The sequence below is a fragment of the Oncorhynchus keta genome, chromosome 1 (genome assembly GCF_023373465.1).
Source record: "Oncorhynchus keta strain PuntledgeMale-10-30-2019 chromosome 1, Oket_V2, whole genome shotgun sequence".
Lineage (NCBI taxonomy): Eukaryota > Metazoa > Chordata > Actinopteri > Salmoniformes > Salmonidae > Oncorhynchus > Oncorhynchus keta.
The window spans coordinates 79,396,564-79,418,546 of NC_068421.1; the positions used below are offsets into that span (position 1 = coordinate 79,396,564).

Sequence of the window (21,983 nt, forward strand, 5' to 3'; positions counted from 1 at the left end):
ACTGTCTGAGAGTCCCACAACACAGAGAGACTGTCTGAGAGTCCCATAACACAAAGAGACTGTCTGAGAGTCCCACAACACAGAGAGACTGTCTGAGAGTCCCATAACACAAAGAGACTGTCTGAGAGTCCCATAACACAAAGAGACTATCTGCAAGTCCGATAACACAAAGAGACTGTCTGAGAGTGAAAGCAAAAGAAAGGGGAAACTAGAGAGGGATTGATGAAGAGAGGTTTAGAGAGAGGAGAGACATATTGTATATAAGGGAAAATAGTTAGAAAGAAAGAAAAACACACAGACAGATAATGAAGAGAGGCTCAGAGAGAGAGAGTATGATATGCAGTGTGTACCCGACCCAGCCAGACCCAGCCCTGCTCCCCTTCTCTGGCCCGTCCGGTGGAAGCGGGGAGAGAGAGAGATCACCCCCCTGCTCTCCGCCCCTCCCTGTGGAGTCCAAACATTGAGACCAAGCAGGAGGCTTTCCGGCTGCCACTCGCCCATAGCTCTGGTTCTAAACGAACTAAACAGAACTGTGATACTCCACAACTAAACTACTGTAGCTCTGGTTCTAAACGAACTAAACAGAACTGTGTTATTCCATAACTAAACTTCACTCGAGCTATGTCTCTAAATTAACGGTGATACTCCATCAATAAAACAGAACTAATCTCCACTCTAGCTCTGGCTGGAAACATTACTAAACTCTACTCTAGCTCTGGCTGGAAACATAACTTAACTCTACTCTAGCTCTGGCTGGAAACATAACTTAACTCTACTCTAGCTCTGGCTGGAAACATAACTTAACTCTAATCTAGCTCTGGCTGGAAACATAACTTAACTCTACTCTAGCTCTGGCTGGAAACATAACTTAACTGTAATCTAGCTCTGGCTGGAAACATAACTTAACTCTACTCTAGCTCTGGCTGGAAACATAACTTAACTCTAATCTAGCTCTGGCTGGAAACATAACTTAACTCTAATCTAGCTCTGGCTGGAACCATAACTAAACTCTACTCTAGCTCTGGCTGGAAACACAACTTAACTCTAATCTAGCTCTGGCTGGAACCATAACTAAACTCTACTCTAGCTCTGGCTGGAAACATAACTTAACTCTACTCTAGCTCTGGCTGGAAACATAACTTAACTCTACTCTAGCTCTGGCTGGAAACATAACTAAACTCTACTCTAGCTCTGGCTGGAAACATAACTAAACTCTACTCTAGCTCTGGCTGGAAACATAACTAAACTCTACTCTAGCTCTGGCTGGAAACATAACTAAACTCTAATCTAGCTCTGGCTGGAAACATAACTTAACTCTACTCTAGCTCTGGCTGGAAACATAACTTAACTCTACTCTAGCTCTGGCTGGAAACATAACTAAACTCTACTCTAGCTCTGGCTGGAAACATAACTAAACTCTAATCTAGCTCTGGCTGGAAACATAACTAAACTCTACTCTAGCTCTGGCTGGAAACATAACTAAACTCTAATCTAGCTCTGGCTGGAAACAACTTAACTCTACTCTAGCTCTGGCTGGAAACATAACTTAACTCTACTCTAGCTCTGGCTGGAAACATAAGTAAACTCTACTCTAGCTCTGGCTGGAAACATTACTAAACTCTACTCTAGCTCTGGCTGGAAACATAACTTAACTCTACTCTAGCTCTGGCTGGAAACATAACTTAACTCTACTCTAGCTCTGGCTGGAAACATAACTTAACTCTACTCTAGCTCTGGCTGGAAACATAACTTAACTCTACTCTAGCTCTGGCTGGAAACATAACTTAACTCTAATCTAGCTCTGGCTGGAAACATAACTTTACTCTAATCTAGCTCTGGCTGGAAACATAACTAAACTCTACTCTAGCTCTGGCTGGAAACATTACTAAACTCTACTCTAGCTCTGGCTGGAAACATGACTAAACTCTACTCTAGCTCTAGCTGGAAACATGACTAAACTCTTCGCTAGCACTGCCTTGAAACATAACTAAACTCTACTCTAGCTCTGTATTGAAGCATAACTAAACTCTACTCTAGCTCTGTCTTGAAACATAACTAAACTCTACTCTAGCTCTGTCTTGAAACATAACTAAACTCTACTCTAGCTCTGGCTGGAAACATAACTTAACTCTAATCCAGCTCTGGCTGGAAACATAACTTAACTCTAATCTAGCTCTGGCTGGAAACATAACTAAAATCTAATCTAGCTCTGTCTTGAAACATAACTAAACTACTCGAGCTCTGGCTGGAAACATAACTAAACTCTACTCTAGCTCTGTATTGAAGCATAACTAAACTCTACTCTAGCTCTGTCTTGAAACATAACTAAACTCTACTCTAGCACTGGCTGTAAACATTACTAAACTCTACTCTAGCTCTGGCTGGAAACATAACTAACCTCTACTCTAGCTCTGTCTTGAAACATAACTAAACTCTACTCTAGCTCTGGCTGGAAACATTACTAAACTCTACTCTAGCTCTGTCTTGATACATAACTAAACTCTACTCTAGCTCTGTCCTGAAACATAACTAAACTTTACTCTAGCTCTGGCTGGAAACATTACTAAACTCTTCTCTAGCTCTGGCTGGAAACATTACTAAACTCTACTCTAGGTCTGTCTTGAAACATAACTAAACTCTACCCTAGCTCTGGCTGGAAACATTACTAAACTCTACTCTAGCTCTGGCTGCAAACATAACTAAACTCTACTCTAGCTCTGGCTGGAAACATAACTAAACTCTACTCTAGCTCTGGCTGGAAACATAACTAAACTCTACTCTAGCCCTGGCTGTAAACATTACTAAACTCTACTCTAGCTCTGGCTGGAAACATAACTAAACTCTACTCTAGCTCTGGCTGGAAACATAACTAAACTCTACTCTAGCCCTGGCTGTAAACATTACTAAACTCTACTCTAGCTCTGGCTGGAAACATAACTAAACTCTACTCTAGCTCTGGCTGGAAACATAACTTAACTCTACTCTAGCTCTGGCTGGAAACATAACTAAACTCTACTCTAGCTCTGGCTGGAAACATAACTTAACTCTACTCTAGCTCTGGCTGGAAACATTACTTAACTCTACTCTAGCTCTGGCTGGAAACATAACTTAACTCTACTCTAGCTCTGGCTGGAAACATAACTTAACTCTACTCTAGCTCTGGCTGGAAACATAACTTAACTCTACTCTAGCTCTGGCTGGAAACATAACTTAACTCTAATCTAGCTCTGGCTGGAAACATAACTAAACTCTACTCTAGCTCTGGCTGGAAACATTACTAAACTCTACTCTAGCTCTGGCTGGAAACATGACTAAACTCTACTCTAGCTCTAGCTGGAAACATGACTAAACTTTTCTCTAGCACTGCCTTGAAACATAACTAAACTCTACTCTAGCTCTGTATTGAAGCATAACTAAACTCTACTCTAGCTCTGTCTTGAAACATAACTAAACTCTACTCTAGCTCTGTCTTGAAACATAACTAAACTCTTCTCTAGCTCTGGCTGGAAACATAACTAACTCTAATCTAGCTCTGGCTGGAAACATAACTTAACTCTAATCTAGCTCTGGCTGGAAACATAACTAAAATCTAATCTAGCTCTGTCTTGAAACATAACTAAACTACTCGAGCTCTGGCTGGAACCATAACTAAACTCTACTCTAGCTCTGGCTGGAAACATAACTAAACTCTACTCTAGCTCTGGCTGGAAACATAACTAAACTCTACTCTAGCCCTGGCTGTAAACATTACTAAACTCTACTCTAGCTCTGGCTGGAAACATAACTAAACTCTACTCTAGCTCTGGCTGGAAACATTACTAAACTCTACTCTAGCTCTGGCTGGAAACATAACTAAACTACTCGAGCTCTGGCTGGAACCATTACTAAACTCTTCTCTAGCTCTGGCTGGAAACATAACTAACCTCTACTCTAGCTCTGTCTTGAAACATTACTAAACTCTACTCTAGCTCTAGCTGGAAACATGATAAACCTCCACTCTAGCTCTGGCTGGAAACAATACTAAACTCTACTCTAGCTCTGGCTGGAAACATAACTAAACTCTACACTTGCTATGGCTAGAAACATAACTAAAACAGACTGAAATACAACTTAACAGAACTATAACACTGTAATCCTTCCTTTGGTCAACGTACCTCCCCTGCTGGTTCAGATAGGTACTGTGTGAGTCACTGGACCTGATAGAAGAGTGACAATTCAAACTGATATGAATAAATGTAACATTTTATTGTCCAGTCAGTAATGTTCTATTGTCTCTGTTAAATCTCTTGTTTCTTTATTATATTGTCCTGTCCAGTATCACAGTAAAGGATGTGAAGGCCCTGTTACCTCATATCAACTACAGAGTCCCCAACATGCGCTTCCTCAAAGACAAGCTACAGGTAATAGATGATAGATATCCCCAGGAATGTACAGGCTGCCACAGTTTTAAATGAGATGATTTGTACATTTAATAACTTGTGTACTTCCTGTCTGGACAGGAAGTGGAAGCCAGGTGTGATCTCTCCTTCCCTCACTTTGCTCAGCTCTATAGAACATTGATGTTCGACGCACAGAGAAGTGTGAGTAATAGAAAATATACGTACACACACACACAAATGCTCATGCACACACACAAATACACACACACACTCCATGCCCTGTGTACCCCTCCCTCACTAGGCTCTCCCGTTGTTCCCTCAGATCATTGAGCAGCTGGAGCTCTCTTTCCCCCTCCGGTGAGTCCCACCTCCTCCTCTTCTCTTTTCCTCCACCTCCTATTGTCCATGTGTCTTCCCAAATCTCCTCCATTTCTTTGATGTCTATCTATCTTCCTACCTTATTTTTTATTCTCCTCTATTCTCAACCTACTAATTAGAGGTAACCTATAGATATTGTACTGCCCTTTAAAACATTTTCTGTGTGTGTGTGTGTGTGTGTGTGTGTGTGTGTGTGTGTGTGTGTGTGTGTGCGTGCGTGCGTGCATGCGTGTGTGTGTGTGTAGGAATGTGGACAGACCAGAGCTGTGTCAGATCTCTTTTTACGACTTCCAGAAGTTTCTACAGCTGGATCAGAAGGTACTGGCACATTTTCACGTGCTTCACGGTTAACGTATTACACAGTGCTGCTGTGAGAGTCTCCTGCTCAGTGAAACAGATGCTGCTGTCTGTAACTGTATGAGCTCTCTAGAGATGTACTAGCGAGCTAATCTCTGCATCTTTGCACTAATGGTTTATGTGATAGCATGGACAGTACCATTGAGAACTATCTCCATTTTAATGTTCTCAATTTCTTCTTCTACTACTTCTATGAGTATATTGACAGTTTGTAGACAAACTGAAAGGGCACATACATACTGCCACCAGGAGTGTGTTGTCTGAACAGGTATCAGAATCTCCTCCTTTTCTTTGATGTCTATCCATCTCCCCACCTCACATTTCTTTTGTATTCTTCTTGAATCTCCTTTATTGGTGTACACAGACAGACAATTAACAGAATACACAGATAGACAATTGACAGAGTATACATACAGACAATTAACAGAATACACAGACAGACAATTAACAGAGCACTACTCTGGATGGGCGGGCAAGTGCGGGCAGCGATCGTTTCGAAGAGCATGCATTTAGTTTTACATGCAGCTGGAGGCCATTGAAGGAGAGTTGTATGGCATTGAAGCTCGTCTGGAGGTTAGTTAACACAGTGTCCAAAGAAGGGCCAGAAGTATACAGAATGGTGTCGTCTTTATAGAGGTGGATCAGAGACTCACCAGCAGCAAGATCAAAATCATTGATATATTCAGAGAAGAGAGTCAGCCCAAGAATTGAATCCTGTGGCACCCCCATAGAGACTGCCAGATGCCCGGACAACAGGCCCTCAGATTTGACACACTGAACTCTGTCAGATAAGTAGTTGCTGAACCAGGCGAGGCAATCATTTGAGTAACCAAGGCTGTTGAGTGTGCTGATAAGAATGTGGTGATTGACAGAGTCAAAATCCTTGGCCTGGTCAATGAATATGGCTGCACAGTATTGTTTCTTATCTATGGCGGTTAAGATATCATTTAGTACCTTGAGCGTGGCACCTTGAGTGTGGCTGAGGTGCACCCGTGACCAGCTCTGAATCCAGAATGCATAGCGGAGAAGGTACAGTGGGATTCGAAATGGTCGGTGATCTGTTTGTTAACTTTCGAAGACCTTAGAAAGGCAGGGTAGGATAGATTTAGCTCTGTAGCAGTTTGGGTCAAGAGTGTCCCCCCCTTTGAATAGTGGGATGACCGCAGCTGCTTTCCAATCTTTGGGGATCTCAGACGACACGAAAGAGAGGTTGAACAGGGTTGCAACAATTTCAGCAGATCATTTTTAGAAAGAAAGGGTCCAGATTGTCTAGCCCGGTTGATTTGTGGGTGTCCAGATTTTGCAGCTCTTTCAGAACATCAGCTGACTGGATTTGGGAGAAGGAGAAATGGGGAAGGCTTGGGTGAGTTGCTGTGGGGGGTGCAGTGCTGTTAACCGGGGTAGGAGTAGCCAGGTGGAAAGCATGGCCAGCCGTGAAAAAATGCTTCTTGAAATTCTCAATTATAGTGGATTTATCGGTGGTGATAGAGTTTCCTATCCTCAGTGCAGTGGGCAGCTGGGAGTAGGTGCTCTTATTCTTCATGGACTTTACAATGTTCCAGAACTTTTTTTAGTTTGTGTTGCAGGAAGCAAATTTCTGCTGTGTATATTGGTTTCTAGCTTCCCTAAAAAGTTGCATTTCACAGGGGCTGTTCGATGCTAATGCAGAACACCACAGGATGTTTTTGTGTTGGTTAAGGGCAGTCAGGTTTGGAGAGAATCAAGTGCTATATCTGTTCTTGATTCTAAATTTCTTGAATGGGGCATGCTTATTTAAGTTGGCGATGAATGCTTTTAAAAAAAATAACTAGGCATCCTCTACTGACAGGATGAGGTTGATATCCTTCCAGGATACCCGGGCCAGGTCGATTAGAAAGGCCTGCTCGCTGAAGTGTTTCAGAGAGCATTTGATAGTGTTGAGTGGAGGTTGTTTGACCGCTGACGCATTACGGATGCAGGCAATGAGGCAGTGATCGCTGAGATCTTGGTTGAAAACAGCAGAGTTGTATTTAGAGGGCAAGTTGGTTAGGATGATATCTATGAGGGTGCCCGTGTTTACGGCTTTGGGGTTATACCTGGTAGGTTCATAGATCATTTGTGTGAGATTGAGGGCATCAAGCTTAGATTGTAGGATGGTCGGGGTGTTAAACATGTCACAGTTTAGGTCACCTAGCAGCACGAGCTCTGAAGATAGATGGGGGGCAATCAGTTCACATATGGTATCCAGATAACAGCTGGGGGCAGAGGGTGGTCTATAGCAGGCGGCAACAGTGAGAGACTGGTTTTTAGAGAGGTGGACTTTTAAAAGTAGAAGTTCAAATTGTTTGGGTACAGACCTGGATAGTAGGACAGAACTCTGCAGGCTATCTCTGCAGTAGATTGCAACACCACCCCCTTTTGCCATTCTATCTTGTCTAAAAATGTTGTAGTTAGGGATGGAGATTTCAGAGTTATTGGTGGTCTTCCTAAGCCAGGATTCAGACACGGCTAAGACATCCGGGTTGGCAGAGTGTGCTAAAGCAGTGAATAAAACAAACTTAGGGAGGAGGCTTCTAATGTTAACATGCATGAAACCAAGGCTTTTATGGTTACAAAAGTCATCAAAAGAGAGCGCCTGGGGAATAGGAGAGGAGCTAGGCACTGCAGGGCCTGGATTCACCTCTACATCGCCAGAGGAACAGAGGAGGAGTAGGATAAGGGTACGGCAAAATGCCATGAGAATTGGACGTCTAGGACGTTCGGAACAGAGAGTAAAAGGACCAGGTTTCTGGGGGCGATAAAATAGATTCAAGGAATAGTGTACAGACAAAGGTATGGTAGGATGTGAATACAGTGGATGTAAACCTAGGCATTGAGTGATGATGAAAGAGATATTGTCTCTAGAAACATAATTGAAACCAGGTGATGTCATCGCATGTGTGGGTGGTGGAACTGAAAGGTTGGATAAGGAAAATTAGCAGGGCTAGAGGCTCTACAGTGAAATAAGCCAATAAACACTAACCAGAACAGCAATGGGCAAGGCATATTGACATTAAGGAGAGGTATGCTTAGCTGAGTGATCATAAGGGTCCAGTGAGTAGTGAGGTTTGTTGGGGTCACGGCGATTCAGACAGCTAGCCGAGCCGTGGGTTGCAAGCTAACAGAAGATGGAGGTCTGTTTTTAGCCACCCCGTGTGTTTCCGTCGGTAGATTAGTGGGTTCTGTGTGGTAGAGGGGACAAATCCAATTGTCAAAATAGTTATAGTTATAGTGGCCCAAGAAGATTGTTCGATAGACCTGTTCAGATAGCAGCTGATATGTTCAAGACAGCTAACGATTAGCGGGCCGCAGTTAGCAGATGGGCGTTCAGGTTACGTCGCGATGGAGGGGCCAGTTTAGTAACTCCCTTGGGCAGATAATGTCGGTATTCCAGTCGTGAAGGCCCGGTGGGGCTCCGCATCGGCAGTAAAACGGGTCCGGATAGGTGTTTGTAGCCCAGGAGTGGCTGATGGAACTCTTCAGTTGGCTAGCTTCAGGATAATTGGTGTTTGCTCCGGAATCGACGTTAGCCAATAGTCCCTCGGATAGCAGCTTGTTAGCTGCAAGATCCAAGTGTAAATGTCCAGAGCTTGCGGTAGAAATCCGGGGATATGCTCTGGAGTCGTGTTGTACAAAACTGGTGATAGCTTTCCTAGCTAAAGGATAGCTGATGACTGCTAGCCGTGTTTAGCTGAATACTAACGTTAGCTAGTGAGCTGGCTAGCTTCTGGCTAGCTTCTGGCTAGCTTCTGGCTAGCTTCTGGCTAGCTTCTGGCTAGCTTCTGGCTAGCTTCTTAGTGGATTTTGGATATGAGGTGAATAATACTTTTGGGGAAAAAATATATCCGCACCACATTTGGTGAGGCGGGTTGCAGGAGAGTGTTTTGAAGTTTAGTTTTTAGAAAAATTATATAACAAGATATGGTGAAGAAAAAGACAAAAAGATACAAAACATATATACACGAGACAAGACGAGGACAAAGGATGTCTGACTGCTACACCATCTTGGAAACCTTGAAGAAAAAAAAAGACAGACAATTAACAGAGATTACAGACAGAAAATTAACAGAGTACACAGACAGACAATAAATAGAGCACACAGACAGACAATAAACAGAGTACACAGACAGACAATTAACAGAGTATACAGACAGACAATTAACAGAGTACACAGACAGACAATAAACAGAGCACACAGACAGACAATAAACAGAGTACACAGACAGACAATTAACAGAGTATACAGACAGACAATTAACAGAGTACACAGACAGACAATAAACAGAGTATACAGACAGACAATTAACCATATACAGTCAGCTACATTATAACTTATGCAGGTAGAGATGTATGAATAAAACTACAGACTAATTTACAAACCATATAGAGTCAGTTACATTATAACTTATGCAGGTAGAGATGTATGAATAAAACTACAGACTACATTACAAACCATATAGAGTCAGCTACATTATAACTTATGCAGGTAGAGATGTATGAATAAAACTACAGACTACATTACAAACCATATACAGTCAGCTACATTATAACTTATGCAGGTAGAGATGTATGAATAAAACTACAGACTACATTACAAACCATATAGAGTCAGCTACATTATAACTTATGCAGGTAGAGATGTATGAATAAAACTACAGACTACATTACAAACCATATACAGTCAGCTACATTATAACTTATGCAGGTAGAGATGTATGAATAAAACTACAGACTACATTACAAACCATATAGAGTCAGCTACATTATAACTTATGCAGGTTGAGATGTATGAATAAAACTACAGACTAATTTACAAACCATATAGAGTCAGCTACATTATAACTTATGCAGGTAGAGATGTATGAATAAAACTACAGACTAATTTACAAACCATATAGAGTCAGTTACATTATAACTTATGCAGGTAGAGATGTATGAATAAAACTACAGACTAATTTACAAACCATATAGAGTCAGTTACATTATAACTTATGCAGGTAGAGATGTATGAATAAAACTACAGACTAATTTACAAACCATATAGAGTCAGTTACATTATAACTTATGCAGGTAGAGATGTATGAATAAAACTACAGACTAATTTACAAACCATATAGAGTCAGTTACATTATAACTTATGCAGGTAGAGATGTATGAATAAAACTACAGACTAATTTACAAACCATATAGAGTCAGTTACATTATAACTTATGCAGGTAGAGATGTATGAATAGAACTACAGACTAATTTACAAACCATATAGAGTCAGTTACATTATAACTTATGCAGGTAGAGATTTATGAATAAAACTACAGACGACATTACAAACCATATACAGTCAGTTACATTATAACTTATGCAGGTAGAGATGTATGAATAAAACTACAGACTAATTTACAAACCATATAGAGTCAGTTACATTATAACTTATGCAGGTAGAGATGTATGAATAGAACTACAGACTAATTTACAAACCATATAGAGTCAGTTACATTATAACTTATGCAGGTAGAGATTTATGAATAAAACGACATGGACATGACGATGTGCAATGGGGGAAATATAGTTAGTCCGTGGCAGAGCGCAAAGGGCAGTGCAAAGACCAATGTGCAGTTCTAGGAAGAAAGTGAAGGGTGCATAGACACGGTGAGTATTGCAGGGTGCATAGACAGTGTGAGTATTGCAGGGTGCATAGACAGTTTGAGTATTGCAGGGTGCATAGACAGTGTGAGTATTGCAGGGTGCATAGACATTGTGAGTATTGCAGGGTGCATAGACAGTGTGAGTATTGCAGGGTGCATAGACAGTGTGAGTATTGCAGGGTGCATAGACAGTGTGAGTATTGCAGGGTGCATATACAGTGTGATTATTGCAGGGTGCATAGACAGTGTGAGTTTTGCAGGGTGCATAGACAGTGTGAGTATTGCAGGGTGCATAGACAGTGTGAGTATTGCAGGGTGCATAGACAGTGTGAGTATTGCAGGGTGCATAGACAGTGTGAGTATTGCAGGGTGCATAGACAGTGTGAGTATTGCAGGGTGCATAGGCAGTGTGAGTATTGCAGGGTGCATAGACTGTGTGATTATTGCAGGGTGCATAGACAGTGTGCATATTGCAGAGTGCATAGTCATTGTGAGTATTGCAAGGTTCATTGACAGCGTGCGTATTGTAGGGTTCATAGACAGTTTGAGTATTGCAGGGTGCATAGACAGTGTGCGTATTGTAGGGTTCATAGACAGTGTGCGTATTGAAGAGTGCATAGTCCATGAATCAGAAGATCCTGATGGCCGGTTGGTAAGGGTCACAGCATGGGGGAAGAAGCTGTTCAGGTTGCAGAAGGTTTTGCTTGTGATTGATCTGTACCGTTCGCCAGAGGGGAGTCTTTGGAAGAGATGACGATCGTTGTGAAAGTGGTCGGTGATGATCTTTCCTGCATGCTTCCTTGTCCTGGAGTCGTGAAGGTTTACGATGGAGGGCAGGTGGCAGTCGATGACCCTCGCAGCATTTCCACAATCCGTTGCAGTTTGCCCTTGGACCATGCAGAGGCATTCCGAACTAGACAGTGATCGAGGAGGTGAGGATGGACTCGATGATGGCTGTGTAGAGTGAGAGTTTTAATTTATTCAGCTGACGCAAGAAGTGCACCATCTGTTGTGCCTTCTTGGTGACCACTGTGCTGTTGTCCTCCCACTTGAGGTTGTGGGAGGTGATGGTCCCCAGGAATTTGAATGACTCAGCCGTAGATTTTTTTTGACTGCACCAGGCCACCATCCTGTCAACCTCTCTCCGGTACATAGACTCGTCACCGTTGGACATAAGGCCGACCAGGGTGGTGTCATCTGCAAACTTGAGTTGTTTGACCGACGGGTTGTCGGCGGTGCATTCGTTGGATTAGAGTGAGCATAGAAGAAGGGACAGAGAGTCCAGAGAGGTTTTCCCTGCTTCACGTATTGTGTCCTGTTGGACAGGGAGTTGTTGATTCACTGACAAATGGAGTCAGATGACTTCACACAAGTCTTTGGGTTGTCGAGGTGCTGAAGGATGTAGTGGAGATCCATGTTGACAGCGGCGTCCACAGACCTGTTGGCTCTATAGGCGAACTGCAGTGGGTCGAGGAGGCTGTAAGTGAAGGTTTTGAGGTGGGATAGGATAAGGCTAAGGTTGGTGATCTAACTGTCACCTGTAGTTATGGAACGTTTGCTCAGGAGTATAATTCATTGGTGATCTCTCCTGATGACCTGGTTGAATTTCTGTGATCTTTCCTTAACCCATAGAAAGTCCCACCCAGTTGACTACTTCAAAATTGTGAGTCCTCAATGGTACTGCAAATGCTAAAACAAGCTTTGTGGCAAATTAGCCCTCTATCCAACTCTATGACTGAGACGTGTTTCCTGGTCGCATGTTGATGATGTCATGACCATGTGACACATGCAGGAGTCATGGGCGTCGGACCTGAGCCGCGTCAGAGAGTTCCTAACGGGCTACCTGAGGGGTGGAGCACAGACCGAACCTATGCTACAGCTAGATGAGGTAAGACGCATGCATACAAACACATACACACATACACACCACTCTCTCTCCCTGGTTTGCTCATCCTCTAATGTATTGTTCTCTGTTCAGTTCCTCACGTTCCTGTACTCCAAGGAGAACTCATTGTGTGACCCTCGACCTGCTGTTGTTGTCTCTGACGACATGAAGAGACCCCTGTCTCAGTACTGGATTTCCTCATCACACAACACGTAGGGTCACACCTCTATACCTCTATACCTCTACCTCTCTGTATCTCTCTCAAATTACCAAATTACATACTGCTCATTCAACCCTCCATATAACACTCTCTCTTTTCACTTCCTTTCCTCCTCTCCTATCTTCCTCTTCTCTCCCTCCCTCTCCCTCATCCGCTCCCTCTCCCTTTCTCCCCCTTCTCTCTCAGGTATCTGACAGGTGATCAGTTCTCCAGTGAGTCATCTCTAGAGGCCTACGCTCGTTGCCTGAGGATGGGCTGTCGCTGCATAGAACGTAAGAACTTTCATCTTCCTCAACTCCCTCTGTCTCTCTTTCTCAATTCAATTCCTCTTCAACTCCCTCTGTCTCTCTTTCTCAATTCAATTCCTCTTCAACTCCCTCTATCTCTCTTTCTCAATTCAATTCCACTTCAACTCCCTCTATCTCTCTTTCTCAATTCAATTCCTCTTCAACTCCCTCTATCTCTCTTTCTCAATTCAATTCCTCTTCAACTCCCTCTGTCTCTCTTTCTCAATTCAATTCCTCTTCAACTCCCTCTATCTCTCTTTCTCAATTCAATTCCTCTTCAACTTCCTCTATCTCTCTTTCTCAATTCAATTCCTCTTCAACTTCCTCTATCTCTCTTTCTCAATTCAATTCCTCTTCAACTCCCTCTATCTCTCTTTCTCAATTCAATTCCTCTTCAACTCCCTCTATCTCTCTTTCTCAATTCAATTCCTCTTCAACTCCCTCTATCTCTCTTTCTCAATTCAATTCCTCTTCAACTTCCTCTATCTCTCTTTCTCAATTCAATTCCTCTTCAACTTCCTCTATCTCTCTTTCTCAATTCAATTCCACTTCAACTCCCTCTATCTCTCTTTCTCAATTCAATTCCTCTTCAACTCCCTCTGTCTCTCTTTCTCAATTCAATTCCTCTTCAACTCCCTCTATCTCTCTTTCTCAATTCAATTCCTCTTCAACTTCCTCTATCTCTCTTTCTCAATTCAATTCCTCTTCAACTCCCTCTATCTCTCTTTCTCAATTCAATTCCTCTTCAACTCCCTCTGTCTCTCTTTCTCAATTCAATTCCTCTTCAACGCCCTCAATCTCTCTTTCTCAATTCAATTCCTCTTCAACTCCCTCTGTCTCTCTTTCTCAATTCAATTCCTCTTCAACTCCCTCTGTCTCTCTTTCTCAATTAAATTCCTCTTCAACTCCCTCAATCTCTCTTTCTCAATTCAATTCCTCTTCAACTCCCTCTGTCTCTCTTTCTCAATTCAATTCCTCTTCAACTCCCTCTGTCTCTCTTTCTCAATTAAATTCCTCTTCAACTCCCTCAATCTCTCTTTCTCAATTCAATTCCTCTTCAACTCCCTCTATCTCTCTTTCTCAATTCAATTCCTCTTCAACTCCCTCTATCTCTCTTTCTCAATTAAATTCTATTCTAAATGCTTTATTGGCATGATGAAAAAAAGTTGTATTGCCAAAGCAACACCACACAAGAATAAAGCATGCAGGAACATTCAAAGCAATTATTCATCAAATCTAACCTTGACCTTTGACCTTGCACTGTGTGAAAACATTGTTTCAGTTGATTGCTGGGATGGGCCTGATGACCTGCCAATCATCTACCATGGCCACACTCTCACCTCCAAGATCAAATTCCTGGACGTGCTGCACACCATCAAAGAGCATGCCTTTGTCACTTCAGAGTGAGTAGACACTCACTCACTCACTCACTCACTCACTCACTCACTCACTCACTCACTCACTCACTCACTCACTCACTGTCTCTCTTTAACATGTGTGTCTTACACGTGTGTTTGTATCTGTGTGTATCTGTATCTGTAGGTACCCAGTGATTCTGTCCATAGAGGACCACTGTAGTGTGGTCCAACAAAGGAACATGGCTACTCACTTTAAGAAGGTGTTTGGAGATCTGCTGCTGACCAAACCAGTGGACCTGAATGCAGATGAGCTGCCCTCGCCCTACCAGCTACGCAGGAAGATACTCATCAAGGTGACTGAACAACCGAACGGTCAAACACACTGACCATAACATGACCATGCCAAGTCTGTGGGCTGTGTCTGACATGGCTGTCTGAAATGGCTGAAGGGCCTCTGGTCATAAGACTACAAAAGGGAATAGTATGCCATTTCAGACACAATACTGACCCAAAGTCAACCACTAGTCAACCTTAACTAAACTGTGTGTGTGTTTCAGCATAAGAAACTGGTAGAGGGCTCTCTGTATGAAGAGGTGACGTCAGCCAGCTACTCTGAGGCTGACATCAGTAACTCCCTCAGGAATGGCATTCTCTACCTGGAAGACCCCATAGACCACGTGAGTGTGTGTGTGGGAACATATGTGTATGTGACGTGTGGGCATACAGTAGATATGTGTGTGTGTCATCATTTCTATGTTGGTTACATGTGTGTGTGTGTGTGTGTGTGTGTGTGTGTGTGTGTGTGTGTGTGTGTGTGTGTGTGTGTGTGTGTGTGTGTGTGTGTGTGTGTGTGTGTGTGTGTGTGTGTGTGTGTGTGTGTGTGTGTGTGTGTGTGTGTGTGTTTCAGACATGGACTCCCCACTACTTTGTTCTGAGCAGTAATAAGATCTACTACTCGGAGGAGACTTCTCACTACCAGACTGCCGAGGAAGAGGAGGAGGAGGAGGAAGAGGAGGGAGGGAGGGGGAAAGAGGTGAGAGGGATGGTTACAAATGTGAGTGGAACAACCAATTCTTGCTCACACCATATTTAACTGTCCTGTTTGGTCATATTTGGTAACAACATACTTTCTGTGACCTACTTAAAAAAATTCAACACACTCAATGACCTTCAATGTGAGGAAAGAAACCTAAATGTAATTGTTAGGTAATTACTATTTTACCACTTAATGTCTAACTACAGCACTTACTAGGTAAATAGCAGGATGTCGAATTAAGTGGAACGGAATGTTTTGTAATTTGCATTTCTAATCTCTCTCTCTCCTCCCCTCCCCTCTCTCTCCCCCTCCCCCCTCTTTCCTCCCACCACCACCCCCTCTGTCCCCCTCCCTCTCCCCCCATCTAGGAGTGTAACAACAATGAGCAGCACAGTGCAGAGCGCTGGTTCCATGGGAAGCTGGGAGGGGGGCGGGATGGGAGACAGGTTGCTGAGAAACTGCTGCAGGAGTACTGTGAGGGCGGGGGCAAGGATGGGACCTTCCTGGTCCGAGAGAGTGAGACCTTCGTAGGAGACTACACCCTCTCCTTTTGGTCAGTCACCTATGTCTCTATGCTGGTCTTCTCTATGTCTCTATGCTAGTCCTCTCTATGTCTCTATGCTGGTCCAATCTATGTCTCTATGTTGGTCCTCTCTATGTCTCTATGCTGGTCCTCTCTGTGCTGGTCCTCTCTATGTCTCTATGCTGGTCCTCTCTATGCTGGTCTTCTCTATGTCTCTATGCTAGTCCTCTCTATGTCTCTATGCTGGTCCAATCTATGCTGGTCCTCTCTATGTCTCTATGCTGGTCCTCTCTATGCTGGTCCTCTCTATGTCTCTATGCTGGTCCTCTCTATGCTGGTCTTCTCTATGTCTCTATGCTAGTCCTCTCTATGTCTCTATGCTGGTCCAATCTATGTCTCTATGCTGGTCCTCTCTATGCTGGTCCTCTCTATGTCTCTATGCTGGTCCTCTCTATGCTGGTCCTCTCTATGTCTCTATGCTGGTCCTCTCTATGCTGGTCTTCTCTATGTCTCTATGCTAGTCCTCTCTATGTCTCTATGCTGGTCCAATCTATGTCTCTATGTTGGTCCTCTCAATGTCTCTATGTTGGTCCTCTCTGTGCTGGTCCTCTCTATGTCTCTATGTTGGTCCTCTCTATGCTGGTCCTCTCTATGCTGGTCTTCTCTATGTCTCTATGCTAGTCCTCTCTATGTCTCTATGCTGGTCCAATCTATGTCTCTATGTTGGTCCTCTCAATGTCTCTATGTTGGTCCTCTCAATGTCTCTATGCTGGTCCTCTCTATGCTGGTCCTCTCTGTGCTGGTCCTCTCTATGTCTCTATGCTGGTCCTCTCTATGCTGGTCCTCTCTATGTCTCTATGCTGGTCCTCTCTATGCTAGTCCTCTCTATGCTGGTCTTCTCTATGTCTCTATGCTAGTCCTCTCTATGTCTCTATGCTGGTCCAATCTATGTCTCTATGCTGGTCCTCTCTATGTCTCTATGCTGGTCCTCTCTATGTCTCTATGCTAGTCCTCTCTATGTCTCTATGCTGGTCCTCTCTATGTCTCTATGCTAGTCCTCTCTATGTCTCTATGCTGGTCCTCTCTATGTCTCTATGCTAGTCCTCTCTATGTCTCTATGCTGGTCCTCTCTATGTCTCTATGCTAGTCCTCTCTATGTCTCTATGCTAGTCCTCTCTATGTCTCTATGCTGGTCCTCTCTATGTCTCTATGCTAGTCCTCTCTATGTCTCTATGCTGGTCCTCTCTCTATGCCTGGTCCTCTCTATGTCTCTATGTGGTCTCTATGTCTCTATGTCCTCTCTATGCTGGTCTCTCTCTATGTCTCTATGCTGGTCCTCTCTATGCTGGTCCTCTCTATGCTGGTCCTCTCTATGCTGGTCTTTCTCTATGTCTCTATGCTAGTCCTCTCTATGTCTCTATGCTGGTCCTATGTCTCTATGCTGGTCCTCTCAATGCTGGTCTTCTGTGCTGGTCCTCTCTATGTATCTATGCTAGTCCTCTCTATGTCTCTATGCTCTCTATGCTAGGTCCAATATATGTCTCTATGTTGGTCCTCTCAATGTCTCTATGTTGGTCCTCTCAATGTCTCTATGCTGGTCTTCTCTATGCTGGTCCTCTCTGTGCTGGTCCTCTCTATGTCTCTATGCTGGTCCTCTCTGTGCTGGTCCTCTCTATGTCTCTGTGCTGGTCCTCTCTGTGCTGGTCCTCTCTATGTCTCTATGCTGGTCCTCTCTTTGCTGGTCCTCTCTATGTCTCTGTGCTGGTCCTCTCTATGTCTCTATGCTGGTCCTCTCTGTGCTGGTCCTCTCTATGTCTCTGTGCTGGTCCTCTCTGTGCTGGTCCTCTCTATGTCTCTATGCTGGTCCTCTCTGTGCTGGTCCTCTCTATGTTCAAAACTTGAGACGTTTATAGCATTGTTTTGTGTGACAAAATAGTCTATTTTAGAGTAGCCTTTTATTGTCCCCAGCACAAGGTGCACCTGTGTAATGATCATGCCGTTTAATCAGCTTCTTGATATGCCAGACCTGTCAGGTGGATGGATTAATTTGACAAAGGAGATATTCTCACTAACATGGATGTAAACAAATGTGTGCACACAATTTGAGAGAATTAAGCTGTTTATGTGTATGGAACATTTCTGGGATCTTTTATTTCAGCTCATGAATCATGGGACCAACACTTTACATGTTGTGTTTATATTTTTGTTCAGGATAGTACACTCAATATAGTAGGGAGTTAGGATGCCATTTGGAACCTTGTAGGTCCCCAGGATATGATGTCATGTGTGGGCCCTTCCATCTTGATTGACACCTGTGGCCCCTCCCCTCCAGGCGATCTGGGCGTGTGCAGCACTGTAGGATCCATTCCCGCCAGGAGTCTGGCTCCACCCGCTACTACCTGACTGACAACTTGGTGTTTGACAGCCTGTATAGACTCATCTGCCACTACAGAGACACGCCCCTACGCTGCAACGAGTTTGAGATGAGGCTGGGCAGCCCTGTACCACAGCCCAACGCACACGAGAGCAGAGAGTAAGAAGGGATGGGGGTTGGGGTGTGTGTGTGTGTGTGTGTGTGTGTGTGTGTGTGTGTGTGTGTGTGTGTGTGTGTGAGAGAGAGAGAGAGAGAGAGAGAGAGAGAGAGAGAGAGAGAGAGAGAGAGAGAGAGAGAGAGAGAGAGAGAGAGAGAGAGAGAGAGAGAGAGAGAGAGAGAGAGAGAGAGAGAGAGAATGTGTTAGTAGCACACATGTTGTGTTCCCCATGCTCACACAACACAATGCACAGTAACACACATGCACGCACGCACCCCATGCTCACACACACACACACACACACACACACAGTGGAGGCTGCTGAGGGGAGGACAGCGTATAGTAATGGCTGGAACGGAGTGAATGGAATGACATCAAAAATATAGAAACCATGTGTTTGATGTTGTTGATATCTTTCCACCTGTTCCGCTCCAGTCATTACCACGAGCCCGTCCTCCCCAATTAAGGTGCCACCACCCTCCTGTGACACACACATGTCCTCATAAACACACACACGCATCCTCATACATGCACGCTTTCATACACACATACGTCCTCATACACACAGACGTGTGAGTACTCTGTGTTATGTTGTGTTTAGGTGGTTCCACTCCAGTCTTTCTCGTGTCCAGGCTGAACACATGTTGATGAGGGTACCCAGAGATGGGGCCTACCTGCTCCGCAAACGCAGCGACATCAACTCCTACGCCATCTCCTTCAGGTAACACACACACACATAAACAAACACACCCATAGAAAAACAAAGACTTTTCAATGATATTCTAATTCAATTAAATTTGCTTCGTAGACAACAATGACATGCTTACTTACGGGTCCTTTTCCAACAATGCTAAAATAGACGCAGTGAATAACGAATAAAAAAAGAGATTTAAAAATAACATGGCTAAATACAGGAAGTAGAAAATAACATGGCTATATACAGGAAGTAGAAAATAACATGGCTATATACAGGAAGTAGAAAATAACATGGCTATATACAGGCAGTACCAGTACCGAGTTGATCTGCAGGGGTACGAGGTATTTGAGGTAGATACAGTACCAGTCAAAAGTTTGGGCACACCTACTGGAATCATGTGGTAACCAAAAAAGTGTTCAACAAATCTAAATATATTTTATATTTCAAAGTAGCCACCAATTGCCTTGATGACAGCTTTGCACACTCTTGGTATTCTCTCAACCAACAGTCCCACATATGTTGAGCACCTGTTGGCTCCTTTTCCTTCACTCTGCGGTCCAACTCATCCCAAACCATCTCAATGGGTCAATTGGTCAAATAGCCATTACACAGCCTGGAGGTGTCCCAGTGCAAACCACATGGGATGGCGTATCGCCGCATAATGCTGTGGTAGCCATGCTGGTTAAGAGTGCCTTGAATTCTAAATAAATCATAGACAGTGTCACCAGCAAAGCCCCCCCACACCATCACACCTCCTCCTCCATGCTTCATGGTGGGAACCACACATGCGGAGATAATCGTTCACCTACTCTGCGTCTCACAAAGACACGGCGGTTGGAACCAAAAATCTAAAATTTGGACTCATCAGACCAAAGGACAGATTTCCACTGGTCTCATGTCCATTGATTGTGTTTCTTGGGCCAAGCAAGTCTCTTCTTCTCATTGGTGTCATTTAGTAGTGGTGTCTGCAGCAATTTGACCATAAAAGCCTGATTCATGCAGTCTCCTCTGAACAGTTGATGTCTGTTACTTCAACTCTGTGAAGCATTTATTTGGGCTGCAATTTCTGAGGCTGGTAACTCTAATGAACGTATCCTCTGCAGCAGAGGTAACTCTGGGTCTTCCTTTCCTGTGGCGGTCCTCATGAGAGCAAGTCTCATCATTGCGCTTGATGGTTTTTGCGACTGCACTTGAAGAAAATGTAGAAGTTCTTGAAATTTTCTGGAATGACTGACCTTCATGTCCTAAAGTAATGATGGACTGTCGTTTCTCTTTGCTTATTTGAGCTGTTCTTGCCATAATATGGACTTGGTCTTTCACCAAATAGTGCTGTCTTGTGTATACCCCCCTACCTTATCACAACACAACTGATTGGCTCAAATGCATTAAGAAGGAAATTAACAAGTTCATTATTTTTACACAAATTCACTTTTAACAGCCGTTAATTGAAATGCATTCCAGGTGACTACCTCATGAAGCTGGTTGAGAGAATGCAAAGAGAGTGCAAAGCTGTCATCATGGCAAAGGGTGGATACTTTGAAGAATCTCAAATATAAACTATATTTTGATTTATTGAACACTTTCTTTTGGTTACTACATGATTCCATATGTGTTATTTCATAGTTTTGATGTCTTCATTATTATTCTACAATGTAGAAAATAGTAAAACAATTAAAAAAGCCCTTGAATCAGTAGGTGTGTCCAAACTTTTGACTGGTGCTGTATGTACTTTACATTTACGTAGTGTATAGCAGCATCGTATGTGGTGATTGTGAAAGTGTGCGTGCAGGGCGTCAGTATGCATGTGTGTGCATGTTATCTGTGTGTGTGCGTATGTTGTGTGTATGTGTCTGTTGGGGTGTAAGTATGTGTGAGTGTGTGGGTAGAGTCCAGTGTGTGTGCATGTTATCTGTATGTGGGCGTATGTTGTGTGTGTGTGTGTGTTGGGGTGTAAGTATGTGTGAGTGTGTGGGTAGAGTCCAGTGTGTTTACAGAGTCAGTGCATAAGAGTGTGAGTGCAGGTAGTCCGGGTAGCCATTTGATTAGACATTTACAGTTGAAGTCAGAAGTTTTTTTTTTACAATTCCTGACATTTAATCTAAGTAAAAATTCCCTGTCTTAGGTCCCTTAGGTCACTACTTTATTTTAAGAATGTGAAATGTCAGAATAATAGTAGAGAGAATAATTTATTTCAGCTTTTATTTCTTTCATCACATTCCCAGTGGGTTAGAAGTTTACATACACTCAATTAGTATTTGGTAGCATTGCCTTTAAATTGTTTAACTTGGGTCAAACGTTTCGGGTAGCCTTCCACAAGCTTCACACAATAAGTTGGGTGAATTTTGGCCCATTCCTCCTGACAGAGTTGGTGTAACTGAGTCAGGATTGTAGTCCTCCTTGCTCGCACACACTTTTTCAGTTCTGCCCACAAATTGTCTATACGGTTGAGGTCAGGGCTTTGTGATGGCCACTCCAATACCTTGACTTTGTTGTCCTTAGACCATCTTGCCACAACTTTGGAAGTATGTTTGGGGTCATTGTCCATTTGAAAGATCTATTTGCAACCAAGCTTTAACTGATGTCTTGAGATGTTGCTTCAATATATCCACATAATGTTCCTTCCACATGATTCCATCTATGTTGTGAAGTGCACCAGTCCCTCCTGCAGCAAA

General features: G+C 43.3%; 1 protein-coding gene across 1 annotated transcript in view; it reads left to right on the forward strand.

The window, feature by feature from the left end:
* Positions 1-21,983, forward strand: part of LOC118372761 (1-phosphatidylinositol 4,5-bisphosphate phosphodiesterase gamma-1-like) — an 82,355-nt gene that overhangs the window by 29,028 nt on the left and 31,344 nt on the right. Inside the window, exons 5-19 of the mRNA XM_052461605.1 lie at positions 4,316-4,400; positions 4,500-4,580; positions 4,702-4,736; positions 5,003-5,075; positions 12,567-12,662; positions 12,753-12,871; positions 13,066-13,151; positions 14,449-14,569; positions 14,709-14,877; positions 15,082-15,201; positions 15,432-15,557; positions 15,705-15,719; positions 15,932-16,113; positions 18,416-18,616; positions 19,216-19,335. Of these exons, the coding sequence (XP_052317565.1) occupies positions 4,316-4,400; positions 4,500-4,580; positions 4,702-4,736; positions 5,003-5,075; positions 12,567-12,662; positions 12,753-12,871; positions 13,066-13,151; positions 14,449-14,569; positions 14,709-14,877; positions 15,082-15,201; positions 15,432-15,557; positions 15,705-15,719; positions 15,932-16,113; positions 18,416-18,616; positions 19,216-19,335 (1,629 nt within the window). The remainder of the gene's footprint in view (positions 1-4,315; positions 4,401-4,499; positions 4,581-4,701; positions 4,737-5,002; positions 5,076-12,566; positions 12,663-12,752; positions 12,872-13,065; positions 13,152-14,448; positions 14,570-14,708; positions 14,878-15,081; positions 15,202-15,431; positions 15,558-15,704; positions 15,720-15,931; positions 16,114-18,415; positions 18,617-19,215; positions 19,336-21,983) is intronic.